The sequence below is a fragment of the Ictalurus punctatus genome, chromosome 24 (assembly GCF_001660625.3).
Source record: "Ictalurus punctatus breed USDA103 chromosome 24, Coco_2.0, whole genome shotgun sequence".
NCBI lineage: Eukaryota > Metazoa > Chordata > Actinopteri > Siluriformes > Ictaluridae > Ictalurus > Ictalurus punctatus.
Genome location: NC_030439.2, coordinates 4818964 through 4846233, shown reverse-complemented (window position 1 = coordinate 4846233; position 27270 = coordinate 4818964). Strand labels below are relative to the sequence as shown.

Sequence of the window (27270 nt, the reverse complement as noted above, 5' to 3'; positions counted from 1 at the left end):
GCATAGTTCGTATCGCTTTCAAGTTGATACTTTTTAGATATTGTTTCCAAATACGTTTTAACGTCGATTTTAAAATTGTTTAAACTGTAGACACTTTTTTCCCTGTTCCATTTAACTTCATGAATAACTTTTCAAATAATGAAATCAAATAGAAATACAATCACATCACATCAGTTTCTATCAAATGAACAGCAATCCTAACAGCTTCTTTATATATATATATATATATATATATATATATATATATATATATATATATATAAATATAAGTTTCTAACTCTTTCCAATAAATCAATAAATAAAATAAAAATTGATTTATTTGTTTGCTTGTTTGTTTGCACCCTGGAACTCGGCTTCCCATGATGCTCTACTTCCTGGTTAGTTTCTCTCCCTCGGCGCAATGGCTGACGGTCTATTGGAGGTTTTTTGCTTTGAGCTGTTGACAGGAGGAGAGCGCTCTCCGGCGCAGTGAACTAACACTCAGTGTGTGCTTCAGCCATGGCGGCCACAGGAGGAGGGAAAATCAGAACAAGACGATATCATATCGTTTCTAAACCGTATGCCAAGGGCAGACAGGTGAGTAACAGCGCGCTCGTTCTAGGTTCAGTCCAGGTGTTTGGACTTTTCTTAAACTTGCCGTGTTTTGTGTGTTTTCTCGCCGGAGACATTTTGCGGCCTACTCTTTCTTTTTGCGGCCTGAGCTGCTCGGCGTCATTACCGAGCGGGTTCTCGGGTCAAACCCTCGGCTCCTTTGTCACCACCTCCTGAAAGAAATCTAAGAATTATAAAGTAATGGCCCCCTGGTTGTGTATCGCTCCAGCGCTTCGGGACTGTGTAGGTAAATGTGTCAGTTAGGAAGCTAGCAGGCTAACGTTATTCCGGACACGTTCACTAGAGCTGCACTAACCGTTAGCGCTGAAGTTTTATCATCAAGCGGATAGGGGTGTTTGTGTTTTCAGTTTTAAACATGAACACACACAGGGTTGTGTAGTGTTAGTGTCGGTGTGTTCCGCTGAGGTATTATCCGTCGGGGTTAATGTGTTGAGCTAGCCGCTTTAGTGCTCCAGGTTGGACGGCGGCCAGGCCAGACACATGGGCACCTGAGCAGCTCCAAGCACTCGGTTAGCTTTAGCCTGCTAGTTAGCACTTTGTGCTGGATGTCTCACTCCCGCGTCTTTACTTAGCTTGAAAAAGACGACAGGAAGAAATGTACAGCTCAAGAGGGAGTCGAGGAAATCAACAATACACTGCGGGGGGGTTTTAGAGAGAGAGATGCTGAATGTGTGCGTGTTGTGGCGTGTGTTCAGCCTCCTTTAACATACACGCACATTCATATATATATATATATATATACACACACACACGTGTACTCTTCTGCCAGCATGCTCCACATGGACACGGGTTCCTCAGCTCTTTTCAGGGGAAAGTAGTTTAAACTGGAGAAAACACCCTCTTAAAGTCGGCTCGATGACGTCACGGGTTTATTTGCATACTTGTTTATTCACCCAGATGATTGGCACATCAAATTATACATTATGGTTAATGAAGCATGATTGTTTTTTTTTTGTTTGCCCCCCCCCCGACTTAAAATATATAACTTAATGTAATAAAGGAGAATGGGTTGAAGTTTTATCAGAAGAGAGAATAGTAGATCGGAGTTTATTTCCTTAAAGAATTTGTTTCTCGTATAAAGAAGTCGTCGTTGGTCATGGAGCCATGGATAAGTAAAATTTTACACGGTTACATAATAGTGTCGCGTCCGTCAGGAGCACAGACACACGACTTATTACTTTTAAATATTAACAAGGGAGTTTAAAACAAAATGGTGAAGGTGGGACAAACATTGGTTATTGGTCGTCGTGGCACGATGGTGCTCGGTGATTGGTTGTCGTGACGCAACGGTGGCCGGTGATTGGTCGCCGTGGCGCGACGGTGGCCGGTGATTGGTCGTCGTGGCGCGGCGGTGGCCGGTGATTGGTCGTCGTGGCGCGGCGGTGGCCGGTGATTGGTTGCAAGTGCAACACGGTCGGTCTGAATTAAAGTCACTAAAGGAGTTCAAAAAGGAACAGAGTCTGTTCGCATCACTGCATGGACCTGAACCCTTTAGTACACTGAGAGAAGAATAAAGGTTCACGGTGCTGCAGGGACGAAGTCATCGTCACAGCCTGTCAGGAATATGCAAAGTGCCGGAGTACTCTGACTTATTTACATAAACACACTTATTTGGTTGTTTGCTTTTTTTAAAACAACTAAACGTTAGCACTAATGTCAGGCTGTTTATACATGCTCATATAACGTTATTCTAATACGCTAAAACCACTATTTAACTGTCTTCACACGTCTGTACCATCACTTTCAGACGGTTTTCATCCAAATCCCTCAGGCCCATTACTGTCACTTAAATTAAACCATTATCTTCATTTCCTAATGTTCATGTTTCTGCTTTATCCTTACACACTTTCTATACCAAATTAAATTGAACAAGTTGTCCCTGATTCTTTGTTGTTTTTTTTTTTTTTGTAGTTATTAAAAACGGAAGGTAGATTTTTGTATGTGAAGAATATAGCTGTATTTCAGACCTGAATGTGAACAATTTTTGTTTATGAAGACATAATTTCAGGTGTAATTGTTTTGACTCATGGTATTCCTGTGTGTGGACCACATAATACAAGTGTTATTTAGAAAAAGTCCAGATTCCTTTAACATTAAATTTTACTTAAAGAATCTGGATTTTAAACAACGTATGCCTGAAAGGGTTTGTGTTTAACAGAGCAGGGAAACTTGTACAATAAAATCCGTAGTTTACACCTTCACACGGATGATGTAGAAGACAATAAAATGATAGCAAATGGAATAGAACGTTCTCATGGATATATGTGACATAATCCTACTCAAAACCTTGTGGGCAGTGTCGCAAAAATATCAGACATTTCTGAAAATGTACAAACCAAACAAACATTGTCTAGTACTTTGTTTAATGTTTACGAAAAAAAGTGTTTAATTTTATATAGAGATTAACAGAAGATAAAGTAACATCACATCAGCTGCTTCTTCGTAGGTTTGTAATTGAACGATGAATAAATAAATAAAAAAACCCAAACATGCGTCAAGATATCGCAAACGCGTATTGATGCAGTTTATCGCGATGTCAGTATTGTATTGTCGTTACTTGGCCCTTCTACTTCATGGACATTGTGTGGACTTGTGTGAGGTGTTTGTGCAATATTGTGTAAAATGTTGTGCAACACTGGAACGAAAAGACACAAAAATAGGAACTATACACACTGTGGGTCGGACAGAAAGAACAGGAAATAAAGTAGTCTTAAAATACCAGCTGCTGTATTAAATAAATTTTTTTTAAAAAAGCATGAACTTGAAGCAAGAGCTCACACTGATACTGACTGCTGTGTACTGAGCTGTTACATTAACACATCATCTTTTTTTTAAATACTTTTCACAGCACTGTGTGTGGGGGTGTGCACACAGTGTCATGAAAAAGTATTTGCCCCCATCCTGATTTCGGTGTAAATTTCATGCTAAATTGTTTCAGAAACTAAAACAAAGGCAATCTGAGTGTAAACCACACAGTACAGTTTTTAAGGGATATTTATTGAAGCTTAAAAATGATCCAGTACCAACCCGGCCTTTGTGAAAATGTATTTGCACCCCGTAATTAGTTACTAATTCCCCAAATCTGTGAAACTGCATTCATAATAGGGTTCAGCTGGACTAGACGATACTAGGCCTGATTTCTGCAAACCCTGTTCCATCCAATCAACACTGAAATAGAACTTTTTATCAACAGCATGAAGTCGGTTAAAAAGTCTTACCCGGTGTCTTACACTATGCCAAAATTGAAAGAAATTCCAGAAATGATGAGGAAGAAGGTGATTGAAATACATCAGTCTGGGAAGGGTTACAAAGCTATTTCAAAGGCTCTGTGACTCCAAAGAACCACAACGAGAACCGTTATCTCCAAACGGAAAAACTCAGCAGAGTAGTGAACCTTCCCAGAAGACACTGGGCAAAAATGGCATCCATGGAAGACGCTAACCCAGAAGAACATTAAGGCTCGTCTGAATTTTGCCAAAACACACCTTGACAATCCTCAAACCTTTTGGGAGAATGTTCGGTGGATTCATGAGTCGAAAGTGGAACTGTTTGGAAGACAGCGGTCCCGTTACATCTGCCGTAAACCAAACACAGAATTCCACAAAAAGATCATCATACCTAAGGTCAAGCATGGTGGAGGAAGTGTGATGGTGTGGGGATGCTTTGCTGCTTCAGGGCCTGGACAACTTGTAATTGAGGGAAACATGAATTCTGCTCTGTACCAGAAAATCCTAAAGGAGAATGTCTGGCAGCAAGACAATGATCCAAAGCATAGGAGTAAATCCTAATCCTAGAAGTAATTGAGGGACTGATCTCCAGTTATCGGTTTAAGGGGGCAATTAGTTTTGCACATGGGTGATAGGTGGTTGATGACTTTTTTTTGCTTCAATAAAAAAATGAATAAAAATGTTTTGTTTATTCAAGTTGCCTTTGTTTTGTGTGTGTAGTGTTTTGTGAATTATTTTTTATGGATTAAATGACACTCCTGAATGAATATAATCTCACATTACTTATTCGTGCTACACTGTTTATCACCGCGTCTACACTGCGAGCGAGGAGCAATGCGGCCTCGTTACCGATGGACCACTTTCATTATAATAAACAACAGAATTTACACTGCATCGTACAAATACAGCATATAATGACGATACACTTGACTTAAACTAAGTCTCTTAAGCAGCTCGCACCAGTTTCTCCAAGCCCTTGCACACAGTGGAGCATTTTAGATAGAAACATAAGGTTGTGCTCGTGCATCGCTGTCGTGCTTCCGTGCTACACAAGCTCCACTTTTTAGAGGTTGCAGCTTAATCTTCTTTGTAGCACTTAATATAAAATGCCCGCCCCCCCTGCCTCGGAGCACTTGGATCACACACTATTTTTCGCCGTCACTTGACGATTACGCCTCCGTCTGATTTTGGACTGAGTTCACGTTGGGCAGAAAAGTCGACGTTGATGTAAACAGTAAAATGAAATTCATCGTCGTCGACTCTGGGTAATCTGCTAAAGCTAGTTGTGTCGCATTACGTGCGTTTTGACGTCATGTTATCGCCTAGGAAGTGGCTCGTACTTCCGGTCAGTAAACGACCGCTAGTGGTCCATATAAGACGATGTTACCCTAGACGGTAGAGTTAGCATTAGCAAGGACTGTCGTGACGTCACTTTCAAGCGCACTCGACTGCTTGAAAGCCGAATTACTCCGTAAACTTCTCATAACAATTCATGAAATGACCGACAAGAGGCCAATCCAAATACAAACAGAAGTTACACACTGTAGTACACCTGTTCTGAGACAATGACTTTATTTTTATATATATATATATATATATATATATATATATATATATATATATATATATATATATATATATATATATATATATATATATATATATATAAAATCTACATAATTTCCCACATTATTTGTATTAGTAAGATTATTGCACCTTTAAGTGATGTACTCACGAGATCAATCTGAATATTGTTTTTAAGAAATGGTCTTTTTTTGTTTCCCCGAATAATAATAATAATTATTTTTAGTCCGTCTTCATAATAAACATGCAGACGTACATGTAGTTTTGATTGCAGTATTGTTCAAACGCTGCCTTGGTCTTAACTCTGCGTGCGTAAACAACTAGTGCCGTTGTTCTGAAGTTTCACTTTTGCGAGAGAAGTATCGGAGCGAAGGCCGACGTTATTCCGTTCCCACACTAATCCATGCAGGTCTGAAGCCTCCACATGACCTTGTATCAAAAATATGTACCGGAGCTGGACAAATTCGTAGCCTGGGGGTCCGAGACTTGCAGATTTAATCTCCAGGCTTTTAGTTTCTCATTCGCGCTTGCCCAGCGGACGAACAGGTTAAACAGCCAGCAAAAGAAATGGGAACGTCTTCTTATTGACGTTTTCATTTGGTGCGTAGCTGAAACTTACTGCACTTCAGTGGCGCGATATTTCTGCAGCTGTAGCATTCTAGATCTAGATTTTTCCCTGCTTGTGATTTACCATTAAAAAAAATTGTAGTCAGTGTTTTGATTGTTTACCTGTAGCTAGACGACAACAACAGAAATTGAGATAAATATGCAGCTGTGGCATTTACCACTGTGCAACATGCATGCACATGCAGTGGAGGGGAAAAAGCCCTGTATTTGATCACTATCATATTAATTGTAAGCCTATTTTTATCTTTTATGTGGGTCTCTCAACCTTTTTTTTTTTTTTTTTTTTGTGCGTGTATCAGAGTATCGGAGTTCAAAAGACCCGTGTTACTCATTCCAACTTTTGTGGCTCTCCTGTTTTTATTACAGAACCAGCAACTTTTGCCATGTGTTTACTCGTGCGTAAAGGTAGGCAGGGCTGGGGGTAAGATAATTGGAGTAAACATCAGTGGATATCATTTGATGTGTAATGTCTTCTAGGGATGTTTGTGCTCTATTGCACAAGCCAAAGTAAAGAAAGAAAAGGCAAAGCCGTCCGATGTCCCTGTCCTTCGGGGACACGCGTCCGACAGTCACGACGCGTCCTTCCTGACGCTGGAAAAACGGCTTTCGCTTGGCTAATTAATCAGCATGATGCAAAAGTGCACTTCAGGTCATCATACACATCTCCTGCTGGCGTTAAACACGACAATGCGTAAATAAAGCTTGAATAATATCTTTTCCGTGCAATGCTCAGACGGAACCGTTCACGGTGCATGATCGTCTAATTGTTTCCGTTGCTCTGTATTAACGCTCTCGACTAGCTTGCTAATACATCATTACGTTACATGACGTTAGCGATCACTCTCTAATGTAGTCAGTTAGGATTCTGGGTAACCAAAACACGGGTCTGGTTCAGACACTGGAGTTTCCACTTGTGCTGTGGGTTTGTTAATGAGTTTGCTTTGTTTGCGCCTCTGTTCCGTTCTCAGGAAGTGAATTATGCGGTGTGGCAGATTTATTTCCCCCAACTGGTTCATACCTGCAGCTAATGACGACTTTAGTGGCTAATAAAAGCGGTTTTGAAAAATAAGTTTCATTTGGTCTCTGTGGCTCAGGGTTTTATCAGCTAATATATTTTTCCATTAATTTGTTCCCGACCGCGAAAAAGAGCTTGGTGTATTATCTTTAGCTCACAAGGCTCAGTCTGTCGGTCGTGATTTATTTAGAAGGAGATTTCCTGACTTCGTAGCTGCACACTTGGTCGCGATAATCTAACGACCTGCAGTAATCATTCAGCTGTACTACTATACAGTGCCGCAGCAGCAACGCGAGCGTGCAACTTTGCACAATTTGAATAACGTGTGCAAAATGCGTTTTTAGCTGTAGCGAGGTCTGTATCTAATACCAGAGAGCGTTTGATTGGACGTAAAATCGGTCGAGAACGAAATGAATAATCGAACATGCTTTCACTGTTTTCCAGTAAATGATGAACTGAAAAATTAAAACAAACACATTAAATTAAACACATTTTTGTCCTTTTAAAAAAAAAAAAATTTTTTTTAAATTTCTCTGTGGTGTACGTATCGTTTTCGTCCGTCCACGCATCTGTCCAAGATTCCCGTTCAAGCGGTTAAATATTGGATTTATATGGACTCGTCATTGTAACCGGCAGATGAACCGAGATTACGTGTTTGAACGGATACGGACAGGGTCAAAGTCACAGCAAGGTCAACAGGAAACGTGTAGTGCTGGTGCATCCTGGTCCCAGGAGAACAAAAGGCCATAAAAGCTCGCACAGTGCTTCTGTTCTGTGGCTTCTTTCACTAAAGAACTGCTGCTCCGCTCATTTCCTTACAGCCAGCACTCCATCTCGTATACATGCTGCTGTGTGTTAAGTGCTGAGTAGGCAACGTGAGTCGTTATCTAGTAGGGTGACTCATGGTTAAGTGGAGTGTAGGATGATCTCATTCATTCTCACAGAGATCTCTTTGCTAGCTAGACATTTGATAGATGAGTGAAGCATGTGGTTTTCAGGAAAGCCCCTTCTGAGTAGTGCGCTTTTTTTTGTGTGTGTGTGTGTGTTTTTGAATTTTTCTGAAGTGTGTTCCTGTCTCTGCAGTTTCGTTGCTCCTGGACATTTTCAGTCATATTATTATTATTATTATTATTATTATTATTATTATTATTATTATTATTGGTGCTGTTGAACCTTAACGCTTATGTTGCTGGTGAAATAGACCTCGGGCAGATTTTAATTATTACAGTGCTTCCATGCGGTGCTGCTGATGGGATTCAGGGCTGACCATTTTTGCACCTTTTTATTTATTTTTGTTTGTTTGTTTATTTACTTATTATATAAAATGGCCATTTTTTTTTTAACTCGATACCAGTCAGGTTATTTCCATCAGTCTGACACCATTTTTAGAGCGTTTTTGTAAATTTAACGAATCTGTAACGAGCACGTCGACCGACTTCATGCCGTTTGTTGATCTGTTGCGTGGAAATCTCGCCAGTCCGTTTTCCAAAGGTGCGTACGATATGAGATACCGGTAGTATTTAAGCCTAGAAACACTCTGCAGCATCACCTTTAACTGCACCTTTAATCCCAAGAGGACGAGTAATTGTTGGAGCTTATTGCTGTGGTAACTGACGCTGATCCTCGTGCCTGTCTTTTCCCACAGCAGCCTGGTTTAATCAGCCGAGTAACAGACACCGTGAAGAGCATAGTCCCGTCTTGGCTACAGAAGTACTTCAGAAACGGTGAGGTAGCTGAAGGAGGAGAGACTCATGTGCAGGTGGAGCAGAACAACGTACCTACTCCTCCCAATGGCAGTCAGGAAGACGGACGTAATCAGTCAGACGGACGCAACTCCCCAGAACCCAGCACCAGTAATGCAGGTACGGTGTTACATGCCTGTGTTTCTAAAAAGGTCCTGATGTTCCACAGGGACGTGAGTCAGTATTTTTGGCTGTTTTATTTACCTGCTCCTTTTTATGCTGTAATTCCCCCCTCCCTAACCCAGAACCCTCGACAAGCAGAGCATCGCTGAACTTCCAGGACGCTCTCTCCAGACCTCCACTCAATCGCTCACACCTACATTTCCCTTCCCATGACGGCTCCCCTGCCCTGGGGGGCCCTCTCTTCTCCCAGCCCTCCACATCTACGGCTCCCTTTCCAGCCAGCCCCTTTGCTGTAAGCTCAAGCTTCTCGCTAGTGAAGGAGATCAAGGACTCCAGCTCTCAGCATGAGGATGACAATATCTCCACCACGAGTGGCTTCTCATCCCGAGCGTCTGATAAAGGTAAAGCAGAGCTTCAGGAGTCATGGCGGACTCCTACAAACCGCTCGGAACGTTCTCATTGCGCAGGATGTTAATGTGGCGTCGTATGGTCACGCAGATGTTTAGCATGTAGTAGCGGGACATGGTTCTAGTCTGTCTATATAGCGCTTTCATCTTCTTACAGATGTACCCACGTCAAAGACCGCACCACTCCTCTGGTCCCCAGAGACAGAACGCACACCGTCCGGATCACAGCTGGCCCATACTAGTCTGAAGAAACCAGCCTTCAACCTGTCGGTCTTCGGCACTTCCTCATCAGTACGTTGCTATGTCTTTATCTGGCACTTTATTTTACTATTATTTTAAACAGGTTAATGGGTACTGCTTATAGTCAGTCACTTTAGTGTTGTTCTTTTATGCATAATCCACTTTGCAGACTTGTAGTTGGTTAATAACATCAATACTTTTCGAAAGCCTTTTTAGACAACGTTGATGTTGGATGGTTCATACTAGTCCGAGTCGATTGGTGGCGGGATTGAATTTGTGCTACTATCGAACGCCGTGTGGGCAAGTGTAGGGCTACACAATTAATCGAATATCGATCGTGATTACGATTTCGGCTGCCCACGATTACATAAACACGATCGACTGCGATATTGACGTTTGAAGTCCGTCCTCCGCTCATAGAAAACTCCGCTGCAGATCAAATCGAGCGCTTCGTAATCTTACAGCCAGTCAAGAAAGAGCGGCGCAGGCATGACGTCATTTTGTAGTGGCACAACCCGGAGACGAGCTAGCATTAAGTTGCTAAACGGGACCACAGACGTTGTCAGGGACATTAAACGCCTTCACGCCAAACAGGAAAAGTCTTTGCAGATGAACTGGTTCAGGTATGCTGTGCACAATTCCAAAAAAAACCAAACATGGATGAAGACTCATCCACAGAGTAAATCTGTATTATGGAAAATGTTTTTAAATCAAGTTTGGAAAAGTTGAAGCTCGGTGACGTTGAAATCGAGCGACCGTTGTGTAGTTCGTTTATAGCGTACGGTTAGCGGTTTATTTCTGCCGATTGTATTTAGGCTTCAGACTTCATAAAAGTTGTGATCATGAGTGAAAATTATCTTGATGGACAGAACGTGTAAACTTTGGTTAAATGGTCTGCACTTGTATAGCGCTTTTATCCAAAGCGCTTTACACTGTCTCATTCACCCATTCACACACACACACACACACACACACACACACACACACACACACACTCGCACACCAATGGTAGCAGAGCTGTCATGCAAGGCGCTGACTTGCCATCGGGAGCAACTCGAGGTTCAGTGTCTTGCCCGAGGACACTTCGGCATGTGGAGTCACGTGGGCCGGGAATCGAACCGCCAGCCCTACGATTAGAGGACAACCCGCGCTACCACCCGAGCCACAGCCGCCCATAATCTCACAGCGATAATTCACAAGCCTATATGAAAATCCTATTGGGTTTTTGTCAAGGGAACCGGTGTGACGCTAACTTCCGGGTTCTGGTACAAAATGACGTCATCCCTGTGTCAGCGCTCTATTGGGTGATTTGTCTGCGTCTGTAAACACTGTTATCGCCTTTTCTGCATTCGCCTGATTTGTATTCATTTAGGCGTATAGTTATATTTGATGCATATTTTCATTTGGTTGATGGTGTATTTATTTTTACTCATCCTATATTTTGGGTACAATTTTATTGATATTTTGCTTCTACGAGATGATGCACTTTAAGGATCAGTCTAACTTGATGCAAAGATTTGTACATTAGCAGGAATGTAGCACAACATGGAGGTGAAAGCAGCGGTCTGTTTATTTAAATGTGTGAGTGCAATAAAAATGCGTCTTCACTGAAATCGTGATAAATGTTCGAGATCTCAATATCGATCAAAATAATCGTGATTAAAATTTTGGCCATAATCGTGCAGCCTTGGACACGTGTTAATTCGGAAATAAGATCTTATTTCAGTATGCAGTAATCAATATGTAAAGGACGGACCATGGAGGACCGCTTCAAAAGAGGTTGCATATATATGGCCAAAAGTTTGTGACTGTCACACCCATAATGTGGTTCCTGCCCAAAAATTTAACGCAACGTTTGAAGCACATAATTTATGTAGAATGTCTTTATGCGCGGTAGCATTAATATTTCCCTTCAGTAGAACTACGAGGCCCAAAACTGTTCCGGCATGACGGTGCCTCTGTGCACAAAGCGAGCTCCATGAAGACATGGTTTGAGAAGGTTGGAGTGGAAAAGCTCATGTGGCTCTAACGTCAACCCCACTGAAATACTTTTGGGATGAACTGTAACAGCGACTGTGTGGCAGGCCTTCTCGCCCAACATCAGTACCTGACCCGAACACATGTCCCCACAGCCATGCTCCAGAATCTAGTGGATGTTATATAATTACAGCAACAGGCGTGTTGATGTTATGATCCTCTGGCGTACTGCTTTTTGGCTACTGTGTAGTTAGGGTAGTACACCGTTTCGGACCCAGCCATGGTTTTGAATGAGCCCGTATGGGTGAGGTGGTCAGGTGTCAACGTACCTTTGGTATGTAGATTTGGAGCTTTGTCCATATCCATTTGTTCATGCGGATCTAGCAGTGCAGTGAGTCTCAACTAATATTTTATTGCTATTGAACCTGCCGTATTAACCGTAGCAGTCTGTACTGTATTCATTACAGTGCTATAGAGGGGTCGAGCCAGTTGCATGTTGTATTCACATCTCTTTGCTTTTTCACAGTCAACGTTGAGCAGTTCGGTGCTGAACTCAAGTCAGCTGGGGGATTCTCCCTTCTATCCAGGCAAGACTACGTATGGAGGCGCCGCAGCTGCCAAGACGGCTCGTTCACGGCCGAGCACACCTTATCAGGTCAGTATCGAGACATTAAAAATCTTTCATATTGTAGATAGAACGCTAATTGATGTCGTGCTGATCACTTGACTGGGGTAAGCGAGTGGTGTGCGGTCAGTCAGCGTCTAGCACTGCGTAATTTGCTGTACATTCACTTAAATGTGTTCAGTGTGAACTCTACACTCTGTAATGTCTTCCTGAACACTTGGCACAGACGGATTAGAAATATCCTGTATGGATTCATGTGTGTTTCTCAGACTCCTGTGAGGAGACAGATCAAGGCCAAACCGGCAGGAGCTCAGCCTTGTGGAGTGACCAGCGCGACAGCCAGACGCATCCTGCAGTCACTAGAACGCATGTCCAGCCCTCTTGCTGTGAGTGGTTCGACCCTGTCTGCTGATCTCAACATGCATGGCAGACACACTTCCCAGTGCTAAAAAGTGCATGTATTACTACTCATTTTAGCGGTTCAGTTCGATGGCATTAAAATCACGACTTTCTTTGTTGGATTCATTTTAGGATGCGAAAAGAATTCCATCAACAATTTCTTCTCCCTCGTCAACAGTAAGTCAGACATTTTATGTAATCGTGTCAAATCTCGATTCTTAAGTTAACTGTTTGACCTTTTAAAGGATTTGTCTTTTCCCTTTTTTCTAGTCATTGAATCACACAGATCTAGATGGTAGAAATTTCCAAGCTAAGAGGAAAAAGGTAAGTGGGATGTTTTTCTGTCATCATCAAGTGTTGTGCCATGCTTTAGCCAGCTCCTGCAATACTGTTGAGTGTTTTTCTTACTTTTGTGTTTCGGTGTCCCCAACCCACACCAAATGTAGGACAAAACACACTGCAAGATACTGACAGCTGTGACAGCTGCTCACTGATTCCCAACAGTAGTTTATTGACCCAGTAGCAACTAAAAGCCAGTGATATCTTATAGTGATGTTTGTAGTCCATAGTAATGTGCATGTTGCTTACGAAACGGGACAAGCCAATTTAAAGTTATACCTGTGGAGTTTTAGTAGTAGAAGGGAGCTTAGCAGTCTGGTCAATGTCAGGTAGCCTCTTAATGCCGTGGACATGAGCAAAAAAAAAAAGATGCACTTGTTCACTATCCTCAGATTGAGCTGGGATAATGTCTCAGATGATCCTAGCTTAACTGAATATTTAGCATGCATTGCTTTCGTCTGGCTTACCGCTTCAGTTTCTGATTCATGATTATCCACGGTTTGCTAGCTGGAACCGGCTGGCCCACCTGTGCAGAAGCTGGTGATCCCAGCTGCCACAGCTGTGTCTGGTAACCGCTCCATGTCTTTCCGCCCTTCGCTTACCCCTGGATCTGTGAGCCGAGTGTTGGAAAAGGGCAGCAAGGAGACGGTGAGTGCTTAAGCTCCGTGAGACGACGGCCGTGTTTTAAGCCTCACTTTTTAAATTAGTTCTGTTAATACACCGTAGTTCCAACAAGACGAAGGGGCACTTTTAAGACCAGATGAGATTCAACATGTCTTGAAAAATGTTGACCCTTTACTCCCTTGTTTCTTTAGCCTGTTAGGCGGTCCCCTCAGATCCCAGATGGCGTTTCAGCTGCTCCAGCAAGGTGAGACTTGCGCTGTTGTTAATATTTGATGTTTGTAGTGAATGGGGTGGGGGTTCTGGCGAAAGTATTACTTCACGAGTATTTTTCATGTTTGTTTATAAAACTGTTACCGAACAGATTTCTATGATGCACTATGCAGATCACGATCTATAATTTGGTTAACAAACTGTTTGCAAAACGGTCAAATAAACCAAAAAACCCCTCATTAAACCGAGTTTGTCGATACTTTTCTTTAAGGCCTACAAAGATGATGATTGTGGGGGGGGGGGATTACGTCAAATCAACAGCATCCATTCAGTACATTTTATTTGTAATTAATAAAAACGTACAAAAATACAGCACCGTACCAACGATATCTCAGAACCGTTTATCGTGTAATCGTTCATCACGATATCGATATTATACCGATATATCACCCAGGCCTATTGATGTAAATATAGCTCTTCAATGAAATACAGGGCAGTTCTCAACTAAATTATATATAAAAGAGAAACCAGTCGTTCCAGTATAACATTTTACTGTTCACGTGCGCTTCCTGCTTGCTCTGGCTTTCGGTTAACTCTTTGGGGTGCGTTCTTAGTGGTTAAACAGGTTCATCACTTTTTCTTGTCATGCCAATCCTGCCTCTTTTATATTTTGTAAACAGCCTTTGTTCGCACCGTGTCCATTGTTTTTTAAAACCCTGTGAAGTCAGAAGCCGAAAAAGCCAAGCGTAATATTTGCAAGAGAGGGGGGTCACCACCAACATGACGAAGCATCTGCGGTTATTCACCGTATAGCTTCACAAGAGTGCACCGTGCTCGATGCTTTGCGTCGTCCGCGTGCCTCTTCATCCGCCCCGTCATTAGCCAGCACTAGTATGGCGACTACTCCACCAAGCGTTGCCTGAGAGACGCCGTTCTCCCTCGCTTCGAAGGGAAAGCTGACAAACGAAACAACCCGAGGAGTGTCGCAGGTCAATCACAACGTTCGTAGTCGAAGGGTTTCTTTATTCGGTTGCAGCAAACCAGTGTTGTGCATTAATTGAACAGGTTTGCACACGTAGAGCACTTAATTGAGTCCTCGAGTTTTTATGTAGCCTGCTGATCAACTTCACTCACAGGAACAACAAATCTATTTCTGTACTGTTGGGTTTATTTCTCCCCTGCTCGTTCTTGTTAAATAATAATGTAACAGAAAGCATAATTTCATGTCCCACTTTGACTGAAAACCTACATATTATGATTTTATAATGTGTGATTTGATGAGGTTTTTGCCCCATCATCCACTCCTCAATCATGGTGTAAGCAAAAAGCCTATTAAATTGCATAGATTTATGACACTCATGTAATTGCAGTACAGAGTATCATGAATGTTTTTTTTTTTTCCCCCTCTCCTCCTTTGGATGTCCTCAGCACAAGTAGTCTGTTGTACCCGTTGTCCGGCACACCTGCTGCAAGTGTCACGGGTGCCGGTGGGGGCAAGATGAAGCGAGAGAGGAGTGTCCGACCTTCCTCCAAAAGACCTGACGATGAGGTTAGCATCTGCGTTCGACTTTCTGCTTAAGAGATAGTTTATTTCTGGAACCGTGTTTAACTGTGAGGTTTCCCGTGACCAGGTTGCTGAAGTGCCGAATCTGCCTGCCGTTTCTCTGCCAATCAGTAACTTCAATCTGCCCACCTTCAGTTTCTCCTCCCAACTCCCTCCCTTGACACTCACCCCCAGCACCACGCCAATGCCCCGGGTCTCTGAGCAAGCATCCAACAGCAAGGTAGGATTGACAGTCATCTAATCACAGCTGCTGTGTAACTTCCTGTACTAAACTGAACATGCAGTTTAGATGTCAACCGGTTGATGCAATCGGGAAAAACTCTCAGCGTGGATTTTTGCTGGTAACCGATTGCTGGGAATCGGTTATCTGTAATTAACTGCAAAAGGTCACACTGATAGATTTTCCCAGTCGCAGGAGCGGCTATGAAGGGTTTATACAGTACGAGAGCGGCCTCTAGAGGCGAGATAAAAACTGACAATTTTTATTTGAAGTGTTTTTGATTTATTTTGGATGTCTCTTTTTTTTATTTGAAGTGTTGCATCCAAACTGAACTGAATAGTATCTTTTATTTACTTTAATATTTATTAATAATTAATATATATTTTAATCTTTATATATTTATTTAATAAAAGTACAGTATATTTTCATGGTACAGTCAATACTGCTTATTTTTGTAATAAAGTTCAGCAATATTTATTAGTGATGCACCGAAAGGAAAATTCCGGGCCGAAACCGAAAATTCGGGATGCACTTGGCTGAAAATGTATATATTTTTAAATGTAAATGCGCTTGCTGTGGCACTGCTGTGGATCGGGGCGCTTTCCTGTAGAATCGTCAAACGTGTCAAAGCAATGGAGTCTGCGCCTCACCATTCGTACGCACCCGTTTCTCTGGCACACTTTGTATCGTTTCCCGTGCACGCTGCTTTTTCTCCGTGTCAACGAAATCTTCTTTAAATCACCGATCTAGTGACGTCGCAATGCACCGATAAGCACCGAGGACTGAGGGGCGGGTCGTGGAGGCATATATACCTTTCGGCCAAAAACAGACAATTTTCGGCATCCCTAAAATATATTTAAAACTATCAGGTGATTTAATGGGTTATGAGCAGGTACTGCCCAACTTGGTTATCAGTATCGGTAAAATCCGCTAATGAAGTTACTTGAAAGCCAGGAGGCATTCAAACTCCAGTGAGAGGATGATTTGCCTTTTGTTGGAATCATCGACAGAATGGACCCAAAAGTCTGTATTGGATTATAAGGTCCTAGCAGAGTTGTATTTCTTCTAATGACGTTTTTGTTTAACCCAGGAGACAAACGCCATGTCTACACCTGCTTCTGTCTCGTTTACCTTTTCTTCACCCATTGTCAAGGCAACAGCTGCCAGTCCAATGTCTTTTTCTCCATCAGTAAGTTTTCTGTTTCTTTTCTGTCTTTTTTTTTGTTCTGTGGAAAAACAAAAAACCCAACACCATACACTTTGTCTCTCCTATTCTGCAGTCGGGATTTACCTTCAGCGCACCTACTATGAAAACCACAACTTCCATGTCGAATGGGAAACTTGCTCCAGCGATAGTTACATGTAAGTGACTTGTTGATCGTTCACTTGTTTTTAAGGACAGTGATGTACAACGTCTTAGCATCCTCTTGTGTTTTGCAGCAAAAAAACCCAACGAAAGTAATGAGGACTTTGAAGGGCCTTTCAAACCTGCTAAGGCCTTGAAGCAGGGTAGTGTTCTGGATATCCTTAAAGGACCTGGTAAGACCGCTTTATTAGTTTTTAAATAGCTGTCTTTTGGTATTTTGGCCTATGGGTATACGTCAACACTGTGACAATAATGTCAACATTGCAGGCACTACATAACCTCTTGTTGTACATCTGAATCAGAACAGTAAATTGCGCCATCATATGCAAGTGTTGTGCACCAGGGCTTAATTTTTTTCCCCCCATCATTTTCTGGAAAGGCCGAGCGTATTGTGAGTTCACATCCACGCTACAAATTTACCAGGGTTCGTCCTAGCAAGCCTCCTATCATGTTTACATTAGTGAGAAACATGCAAAAATCAACTTCATTGCCTGCCTGCAGTTAGTCCCTGTTGAAGAAAAACTAGCAACCAACCAACCATGGTTTCATCGTATCTCGTCATATACGACCTCAGGAAATGTGTGTAGGCCTTCTGAAAGTAGCAGGGATTGATTTTCCAAATCTGCCATCAAAACTATTCCATTGGCATTCAAGCAGCATGTATATCAAACAAATACATTAAACATGCGTGGTGAGCGTCGATATTATAGTATGAGCTATAGAGGTTTGCTTTTTGATTTCTCATGGGGGGGCGGTTTGCAGAATGTGGTGCACACCCACAAGTGACATGCCTACAAGATGCTACAAGCTCTCTAGTGTGAACGTAGGGTCAGCCTTGCACAAAATACCAATGTTGACCCAAAAATCATATATCATGCATTCTCATGAAATTAGCTTTGCTACCATATATTTGCATTTTTACAAGTTCTGTGTGTTTGTTTTTTTTATCCCACAGGATTTGCTTCTCCAACCCAGAACTCCTCGGAAACAGAACCCGTGAAGCCGACACGCAGCACAACTACAAAAAAGATTCCTGGGTTTGGAGAGAAGTTTAAACCTGCAGCAGGATCATGGAATTGTGGCACCTGCCTGCTGCAAAACAAACCCTCAGACAAAAAGTGTGTGGCCTGCCAGGCCCCGCAGCCCAGCACAGACTCTTCCTCCAAATCGGACAGTAAACCTGCGAAAGCCCCTGCTGCTAGTCTTAGTTCTTTGTTTGCCCCTCCAGCTGGAAGCTGGGAATGTGACACCTGTATGGTGCAGAACAAGCCTGAGGTGGTTAAATGCGTAGCATGTGACACGGCCAAGCCAGGCACTGGAGTAAAACCTGCCCTGACTCAGCCACCTGTCTCTGAGGTCTCCTCAACCCCTCCTACTACTACTTCTACCCCAGCCACCACTTCCACTTCCACCACCATCACCACCACATCTGGACTGCTTAGTTTTGCTGACAAATTTAAGAAGCCAGAGGGGGCGTGGGATTGCGATGTATGCATGGTTCAGAACAAAGCACAGGACGCTAAGTGTGTAGCGTGTCAGAGCGCTAAACCAGGTATGTTTATTGTTTCTTTTGATCTGTCTGAACAATCAAGAGACATTCTTTTGCTTTTGAGAGTTGTACACATCAATTCTTTATACTGAGTAACCAGGTTCAATGATACTCACTCCTGTTAATGTGCATAAGAGCAAATCAACAGAACAGGTTGTTTGCATTCTGCTAGTGTGTTGTGAGTAGCTTTGGGAGAAATTATACCGTTTTGCTTTAGAAAATCCAAATCTGAGCCAGACAATATTATTAGTACCCTGAAGAACATGTATTGGATTTTGCAGTTGTGTCCATTTCTTATCATAAATGATCACTGAGCCAGCATATATATAATATAATATAATATAATATAATATAATAATGATCTACGGGTGCGTCTGTGGAAAAAATGATTTATTTATTTATTTATATAATCTTGATGATTAGGGCTTACAGCTCTTGGAAATCAAAAATCCAGTATCTCAAAGTATTAGAATGAGGAATTTATAATACAGAAATGTCGACCTGAGAAGAGCTCTGATCAGATAATTAACTCTAAACACCTGCAAAGGTTTCCCGAGCCTTTAATCTGTCAGTCTGGTTCAGTACACAACCACAATCACGGGGAAGATGAAAGTACATTTACATTTCATTTGGAAATCAAGGTCCCAGAGTCTGGAGGAAGAGTGGAGAGGAACAGAATCCAAGCTGCTTGAAGTCCAGTGTGACGTTTCCACGGTCAGTGATGGTTTGGGGTGTCGTGTCATCTGCTGGTGTCGGTCCACTGTGTTTTCTCGAGTCGAGAGTCGATGCAGCGTCTACCAGGAGATTTTAGAGAACTTCATGCTTCATCTGCTGACGAGCTTTATGGAGATGCTGATTTCCTTTTCCAGCAGGACTCTGCACCTGCCCACAGTGCCAAAACTTCTAGTAACCGGTTTACTGACCGTGGTGTTACTGTGTTTGATCGTCCAGACGACTCTCCTGACCCGAACCCCATAGAGAATCTCTGAGGGACACCAGACCCGACAATAATGAAAGTAATTCATGCAAAAGGATTAAAACCCCGACCGATTATCAGTGCATAAATGAACATCCTTTTCATCAGGTCGACGTTTCTGTATTATAAATTCTTTATTCTAATATTTTGAGATGCTGGATTTTTGATTTCCGTAAGCTGTAATCATCGAGATTAAAACAAGAAAAGACTTGAAATATTTCACTTGATGTGTAATGAATCTACAATATATGAAAGTTCCACTTTTTGAATTAAATTACAGGGGAAAAAATTATTTTTCCCCGATATTCACATTTTTTTGAGTTACCCCTGTTTAGGACTGTTTAAGAGATTCCTCTTGTATGTTGTTCCACTTTATCTGACTGTTCGGTGTTTGAAATTAACAGGAGCCGTGGCGACACCATCCCAAGCAGCTTCATCCCAGCCTCCTGCATCCACGCCAGCAAGTACTGCACCTGTATTGGGATTTGGAGACAAGTTCAAGAAACCTGAGGGCAGTTGGGAGTGTGATGTCTGCTCTGTTCAGAACAAGGCTGAGGACCAGCAGTGTGTGGCCTGCCAATCAGCCAAACCAGGCGCTAAAGTAGAAACCAAAGGTAGCGAGAATAGTTGTAATGCTACTGACGTGTTTTTTTGTTTTTTTTTCGTTTATTATTTATTTTTTTTAATTACATTGTTAGCTGGTTTTTATTTTTATTTTTTTTAAGGCTGTCTGATAAATTGGATTGCAAACATCAGCCGGCATCAGTACAGGAGAGAGAAAAACCGCATCTTTAATCCCTTTTTAATGATCCCTACCATTAACCATTTCTGTAGTGTTATATGTGATGCTTCATTGTAGGCCCATTTTAATTTTTTCAGGTCAAAATGGTTCGTCCCCGCCCTCCACGGGCTGAAAATAAATAAATTAATATTAGTTAACTGATGTGAAATGTATGCTTGTCTAATGTCAACCAAGTCTCGCACACGTTGATATGTTTTTATTTGATATGAATGAACTCCAAACCTTCTCCATTTAAGTGAGGCAGCCCCATGAGCATGTGAGATTGGGGGAGGGAAGGGGCGGGGCTTCCTAGCGGTGTAGAGTAATATTGGAGAGTACGGGATTTCGCAGAATTTTCGTTTGCGGCTTTTTTCTAAATTTGAGCTGCAACTTGCTGGGTGTTTTGTGTGAGTTTGTGTGTGTGTGTGTGTGTGGAGATTTTTGGAAAACAGCAGTTGAACAAAAATTGTTTTGCACGGTCTTTCGCAGTGATGATTGTTGGTAAATGAGAACTTTTTAACTGTACTCATGTTTGACGCGAGAGGGCTTTGGAAGAATGCGCGTCGTGGTGATGTCACGTGACGCGTCTTGACTCGAATCTGCGGTAATCTTGAAAAATTGCAAGCTCCTCTGAAGATTGCTTGATTTTTGTATGAATTTCTGCGATCGTGAAATCCTGGAGAGACTGTAAATTGCGGCGCTGCTACACAAGACGTGTAGAGGTTGGCAGGTCTGGTAAAGTAATGTAATCAGAGTAAACGTCACTGGATATCGTGGCAGTGTAATATTGTGTAGAGATGATTAAATGGTTATAATGCGTAAGCCTAGCATGCAGTGTTTATTTGAAAGTGTGTAGAATACCGTGTATGTATAAAATATGGCTTGTGCTGGTCTGGAAAGCCTGGTGAAGGTAGAAGGCAAGTGTACTTGTTTTCAGCCCTGGGAGAGTATGGAAATTCATAATTGAAAGAAACCATGTAGCTATTCTGTTGTCAAAGTGAGACGTGAGACCTTAAGGTTGTAAATCTGTCATTTCCTGTGTTTTCTTCACAAAATCTTTATAATTAGAAAGGAAAATGTTTCAGGTGGCACCTTCAAGCATTCCTCGATTTGTCCCTCTGGGAAAAACTTTAAAATGTACCAAGCTAAAGAATCTAATTTGTTTCCTACTATAGTGAATACCATTTTTAAATAAAGCTTTTTTTGTGATGAAGTTACTGGCAAGATTGTACAAGGTTCCCACCAACTTCCTGTGTTTCTGTGTTTCAGGTTTTGGCACTCAGTCATCCAGCATCAAGTCAAGCTCCCCTGCTTTCAAATTTGGTACTTCAAGTTCTTCAAATTCGACCTCTGGGGAACTGAAATTCGCTGGCACGTTTTCAGACTCCACCTCCACAGTGTCATTTAAATTTGGTAATCCTTCATCAGACTCCACTGCACCTTCTGCAGGCTTCAAATTCGGCGGCTCGTCCTCAGAGACTCCTTCAGGAGGATTCAAATTTGGAGGAGCCACCTCAGAACACACCTCAGCCGGCCCAAGTTCAACTGAGGGTTTCAAATTTGGTGGTTCATCAAATGGCTTTAAATTTGGAGCAACCTCTACATCCGAATCTACAGGTGAACTGAAGAAGAGTGAATCTCAAAATTCTGGTGCTGGTTTTAAATTCGGAGGAAGCAGTGCAATCAATTTTGGCTCCAGTGCCACAAGCACTGCTGCTACTACAGCTGCATCAGCGGGCTTTGCGTTTGGACTCTCAAAACCTGAAGGGAAAACAGGTTCCAATCCATCGTTCAGTTTGTCAGCACCTAAAGCTAAAGCTGAAAAAGACGACGCCCCTCCTTCCACAGAAGCTGTTTCAGCCACTGCCAATGCCGTCCCTGTTTTTGGCAAGCCGCCGGTGGCTGAGCCTTCCAGCGCTGAACTGTTTGTTGTAGAGGGAACCCCATGGAAGACTTCAACCACTACTGTCATGTTTAGTCATCTGGAGGAGAAAAAGGATATCTCAACACCCTCAACTGGATTTGTGTTCAGCACAGCCAAGGAGGCTGACAAACCTGCACCCTCCGTGGGCTTCAATTTCAGCAAGCCGGACCCTCCAAAGGAACTCCCCAAACTTGCGTTTGCATTTGGAAAAGCCACTGAGCCCACAGAAACCCCAAAGCCTACATTCGGCTTTGGACAGAATGTAACAGGTGAGTGCTGGTTTGCTTTAGTGTCATGTCGGATGCCTAGTTGTGTGTGAATATAAACCACAAGTGTACCACGTTCTCTTCCCATTTACTCAGAAAATGCAGCACCAAATCCTGCATTTGCCTTTATGAGCAGTTCATCCACCACCCCTGCCTCCTCCAGTCTTGCACCCAGCCTCTTTGGGACTCCCAGCAGTTCGAGCCTGGCCCCCACCCCTGCTCCAAGCAGTACTTTTAGTTTTGGCCAGAGCTCCTCTTCAGATGCACCTTCCAAGACTTTCATGTTTGGGCAGCAGCAAGAAACCCAGCCAGCCCCCGCAGAACCCCCTGCCGCTCCCAATCCAGCACAGCCGTTCGTCTTCGGTGTCGGGAACAGTTCGAATACATCACCCTTCTCTTTCGGTGGTGCAGCCTCTACGCCAGCAACTACAGGTTAGTTTTATGCCGTCTTTATTTTGACCTGTAACTACATGTTTCCATTTGCTGTAAGTACCATGTCCCCTTCCCTTTCAGCCCCTGCACCCTCAGCAGCATTCGGGTTTACTGCCACCACGTCCACCTCTGGCTTCGGCTCTGGACAGACACCGGCATTCGGCTCCTCGCAGCCCACCGTATCCTCTTTTGGATCAGCTGCATCCTCTTTCACAGCCACGCCGTCAGCAGCTCCTGCTTTTGGAACGAAGCCTAGTGCTCCTGTGTTTGGCCAGCAGCCCAACTCAACACCTGCTTTTGGATCTACTGCCTCTTCTGGCCAAGGTGAGGAACTGCATTTTTTTCTTGCACAGATCTGTTCTCATGTGTGTGCATACATACATACATACATACATACATGCATACATACGTACGTATGTACGTACGTACGTGTGTGTGTGTGTATTCAAAGATAAATCACACAAGCTAGGTGCTTGACTAAATTGATATTCCTTCCTCTTGGCTGCGTTTTCATTCAGGAGGCTTCCCGTTTGGAGGAACCACTGCTTTTGGGGGGACTAGTAGCAACAACAGCAGTATATTTACCTTCGGAGCAGGATCCGGAGCAACAGCAGGTCCTGCAGCATCACCGGCCATGTCTGCTCAGCCAGCAGTGCCTGGAGGAGGCTTCAGCTTCTCACAGCCCCCGGCCTTCAATATCGGGTAAGAAAGAACCACCCAAAATGAATGTTTGTCATCAGTAGAAACTGTAATTACTAGAGATGAGCATTATGGTTGTTTTGTCTACTAGAGAACTACGTTGTTGTCTATGTTCCTATGCTGCATGTAACACGGACATCTTTTGTTTCTGCGACGGATTTTCTTGTTTCAGTATCTCACTTGTTCAATATTAAAGGCTGTTATAACGTTTGTTACAAAAAAACAAACCCCAGCATAGTAAAAATACAAGCATCGTATCCACCTTTTTCCTGAACGCGGAAGTCTCGCCTGGTTCACGCCAGAAGCCTGTTTTACATTTCCGGTCTCCGGTGTTTACAGTCAGATTAGCGTATGTTCCTAGCTGATAATGCGACGTTAAACTTGTTAAAATGCCTAAATATGGCTCCGTAGTGCCGACACTTTACAGTGTCACGACCGTCTTTTGACAGTGCGTCACCCGAGTTTAATAACTGGGTAGATGTCGGGATAAACCAAATAACAGCTTCTAATATCCCTCTTCCCTCCGTCAGCCTTTCTGTGTTTAAGAGAAGAGTGTTTCTCTACTCTATGCTACCGCGCCGATGTGGTTTGCCTCAGAGTACATCCGGGCCCGGAGAAAGTCTGATTGAACACACCGACACAGAGTAGTTCAGAGAGACCTCCCAATTTATTTGTAGACTAACAGAGGTTTATATACATATACAGAGGTACAGATAGCCAGGGTAGGCGTACTGCTGTGTGGAAATAATATAGCAGTTGAACTGTCTGGTCACATACGTGGAAAAACGTCTTAAGCAATACAAGAATATACAGGTTTCTGAACGTATATGGTATCTGTTCGCTTAACAGAATAGAGAAAGTTCCTATGGTGACATTTTAACTGGCACGTATACAATAGACAGGTCTAGAAAAGTTCATGAGACAGAAATTAAACTATAACCTAAACATACTTATACATATCTGAGGGACTAGAGAGTTTCCGACAGTAGATGACCAGTGACCTTGGTCTGGTTGCCCTAATGGAACCAAGTTATAGCCTACAATGAACATTTTTCACAATTAATGAAACTGACGTTTTGTAAAAGCAAATTATATTGTAGGCTGTAAAAATCTGTAAAATACACCTTGATGCATCTTAGTTTTTTCCTCTGGCACTGTAAATCGAACCCTAATTGAACTGAGGTTGTTAATAAAATAGCCATGCGCTCTCCGTCCACTTTGTTAGGAACACCTGCACTGTCATGCAGTTATCTAATCAGCCAATCCTATTGCATCAGCACAATGCAAAAACAAGAAATCATGAAGAGATACAGAGCAAGAGCTTCCGTTAATATTCACATCAAACATCAGAATGGAGAAAATACGTGATCTCTGGTACTTTGATCATGGCATGGATATTAGTACCAGACAGGCTGGTTTTGAGTGTTTCAGAAACCGCTGATCTCCTGGGTTTTTCACACACATCAGTCTCAAGTTTTACACAGTGTCACGTGAACATTGAGTGAGTGAAAGTTCTGTGAGTGGAAACGCCTTGTTGGTAAGAGAGATCAGAGGAAAATGGCCAGATTGGTCCTCTGATCTCTCTCATTAAGGAGTTTCAGTTTTTTGTGTTTTGCACCATTCTGTGTAAACTCCAGAGACGGTGGGGGTGGGGGGTGGAAGAATCCCAGTATCAGTTTCTGAAATACTCATCCAGTTCATATGGTACAAACATCCAAGCCATAATCAAAGCCTCAGAGATTACTTTTTTCTTTCTATAAATGAAACACGACCTGTATCTGTATTTAAAAAAAAAAAAAAAAAAAAAAAAATTTTAAATTAATAATTTTTTTTTTTTTTTTGCTATTTCGCAATTGTTTTAACTTTTTTCCTTATTTTTTTTTCTCCTCCTCAGGTCAGCAAAGAGTTCCAACGTGGCACCGACCGGACAGCACGGCATCGCCGGCCGCAAGATCAAAACCGCTGTCCGGCGTAGGAAGTAAATTTGGAAAGGAGACAGACTGCCTCACCGTCGAACAAACACTGAAGTACTTAGTATTCTGAGCTTGGTACACTCATGGCTCCTTTTTTTTGCCAGGAGATTTGTTTTGCAGTCGAGGGTCATTGGTAGACTGTGGAGCCCTGGCCCTATGACTGAAAATCACAGAGACTCAAAAATGCGAAATAAATCAATACAATCAAGCGAAAACCTTACCTTGTGCAGGAGCAGGTCTATCTATTTTCAGCATCTGCAATGTTGGCAGGATTTACGCATGACGTTTTTTTGTAAAGGATCCCATGCAAAAAAAATATAATAATAATAATAATTTAGGGAAGTGACAAATAGGTTTTGCTTGGGTGATCTGCAGGTAAATCTGCACGTGGCAGAGACGAGGACTAGTTGCTGTATGTACAGTGAGGCGAGTGTTTCTATGTACTGAATGAAGCTTTTTTTTTTCTTTTTTCATTTCTTTTTTTTGTGCGCAGATTTGTGTGTATGTGTGGTTTCTTTGTACATGCTGAATTGTGCTGGTTGGAAACTAGAGGCAAATGAATGTGTTTTAAGGAAAGGGCTGGGTGGTGGTGTGGGTAACCCACATGCTGTCGAAGGGTTGGTGAAAAAGGTAGCCCCGCTGCTCTGCTCAGATCCCGTGTAAATCTGCACTTCAAATCTGTTCAAATTCATCCCTGAGTGCTTTTTTCTTTTCTTTTTTTTTTTCCTCTCCCCCTTTCCCTCTCTCTCTTACTCTCCTATTTTCTTGCTCTCAACTCTCTACACCTCATCTTGCTCTTTGTCTCCTGCCTTTTGAATATTATTACAAATTGTAAATAGTAACTTTTTTTTTTTTTTTTAATCTGTGAAGTTTTTTGTGTGTTAAACAAGCTTATTTTTCATTCAGCATTTTTTTTTTTTTTTGTCTTTTAGAATTTATGTAAAGCCCTTAATTCAAAGTTACCCAAATCCATTTATAACTGACCTTAAATGCAAATTGGGGATCCTTTGAAGACTAAAGGTATATTGGCATTTCTGATCCACTTTTGTTTGGACCAAAACCAGTATTGTAAAAAGTGTTAAGTATATATTTTTCTATTGCTTGTTTAAATGGACTTAGGGTGACTTTGGATAATAAGGACATCTACTTAATTTTAAAGCCATGATAATTATTACTGAACGAGTGATAAATAAAAACATGGATAATTGCCATCAATAAAATGACGAAGTGATTGTGTTTATTTCAGCGTGTCCTATTCGAACAGTACCACGAAGCGATCGGCTGTTGCCCTAACCGATGCCGATTTTTTTGTGCTGCACGGGCCGTACGTTTTACGAAATTTAACATGTATGGTTTAAACAAATTTCGCGGTGTTTTTAAGACTGCCACCACACCAGATTAAAGCGACATGGCGGATCATTCTCAGCACTGCGTTAACAATATTGTGTGTTATGTTCCTGCTGAGAATTGGTAGGCAAGTTGTTCTTAGGAAAAATAAATCGATCAAAGCAATAACGAGAACTCGCAGCAGGTATTTTTCTGTGATGTCTAAAACTAAGTTCTATCGATTCCGTCCATAATTTGTGACATGTTTAAGTGGGCGTTAACGTGTCGTCGTTAATCACTCGCCTTATCTAATCAAAACTACACATGAACCGGTTTCTTAGTTGCAGACACTGGAATGATGTTTAGAGCTGGTTTCTGGCTTCTTTCTCAGGGATGGTTTTGAATCAATGCAATAGAGTCAACTCTTTATACTGTCATGGCCA

General features: G+C 42.2%; 1 protein-coding gene across 2 annotated transcripts; it reads left to right on the top strand.

Moving 5' to 3' along the window:
- Positions 1-429: 429 nt before the first annotated feature.
- Positions 430-26724, top strand: nup153 (nucleoporin 153). Of its 2 annotated transcripts, none has more exons than XM_017454895.3 (22): positions 430-576; positions 8714-8927; positions 9053-9331; positions 9495-9628; positions 12081-12209; positions 12449-12565; positions 12711-12755; positions 12849-12902; positions 13425-13565; positions 13733-13785; positions 15180-15300; positions 15383-15535; positions 16626-16724; positions 16816-16897; positions 16976-17074; positions 17857-18453; positions 19831-20040; positions 21477-22400; positions 22494-22829; positions 22911-23153; positions 23348-23531; positions 25423-26724. In XM_017454895.3, exons 1-22 carry the CDS (start codon positions 499-501, stop codon positions 25508-25510), a joined length of 4380 nt encoding a protein of 1459 aa, XP_017310384.1. In that variant the 5' UTR covers positions 430-498; the 3' UTR covers positions 25511-26724. The 2 variants fall into 2 exon arrangements, with proteins under 2 accessions (XP_017310384.1, XP_017310383.1); XM_017454894.3 differs by having other exon boundaries at positions 8711-8927.
- Positions 26725-27270: the final 546 nt, after the last annotated feature.

Coding starts and splice junctions, on each gene's coding strand:
- nup153 (XM_017454894.3), top strand. CDS start 499: ATGGCGGCCACAGGAGGAGGGAAAATCAGAACAAGACGATATCATATC. Junction 12,756..12,848: donor TTTCTTCTCCCTCGTCAACA/GTAAGTCAGACA, acceptor CCTTTTTTCTAG/TCATTGAATCACACAGATCT. Junction 22,830..22,910: donor CTCTACGCCAGCAACTACAG/GTTAGTTTTATG, acceptor CTTCCCTTTCAG/CCCCTGCACCCTCAGCAGCA.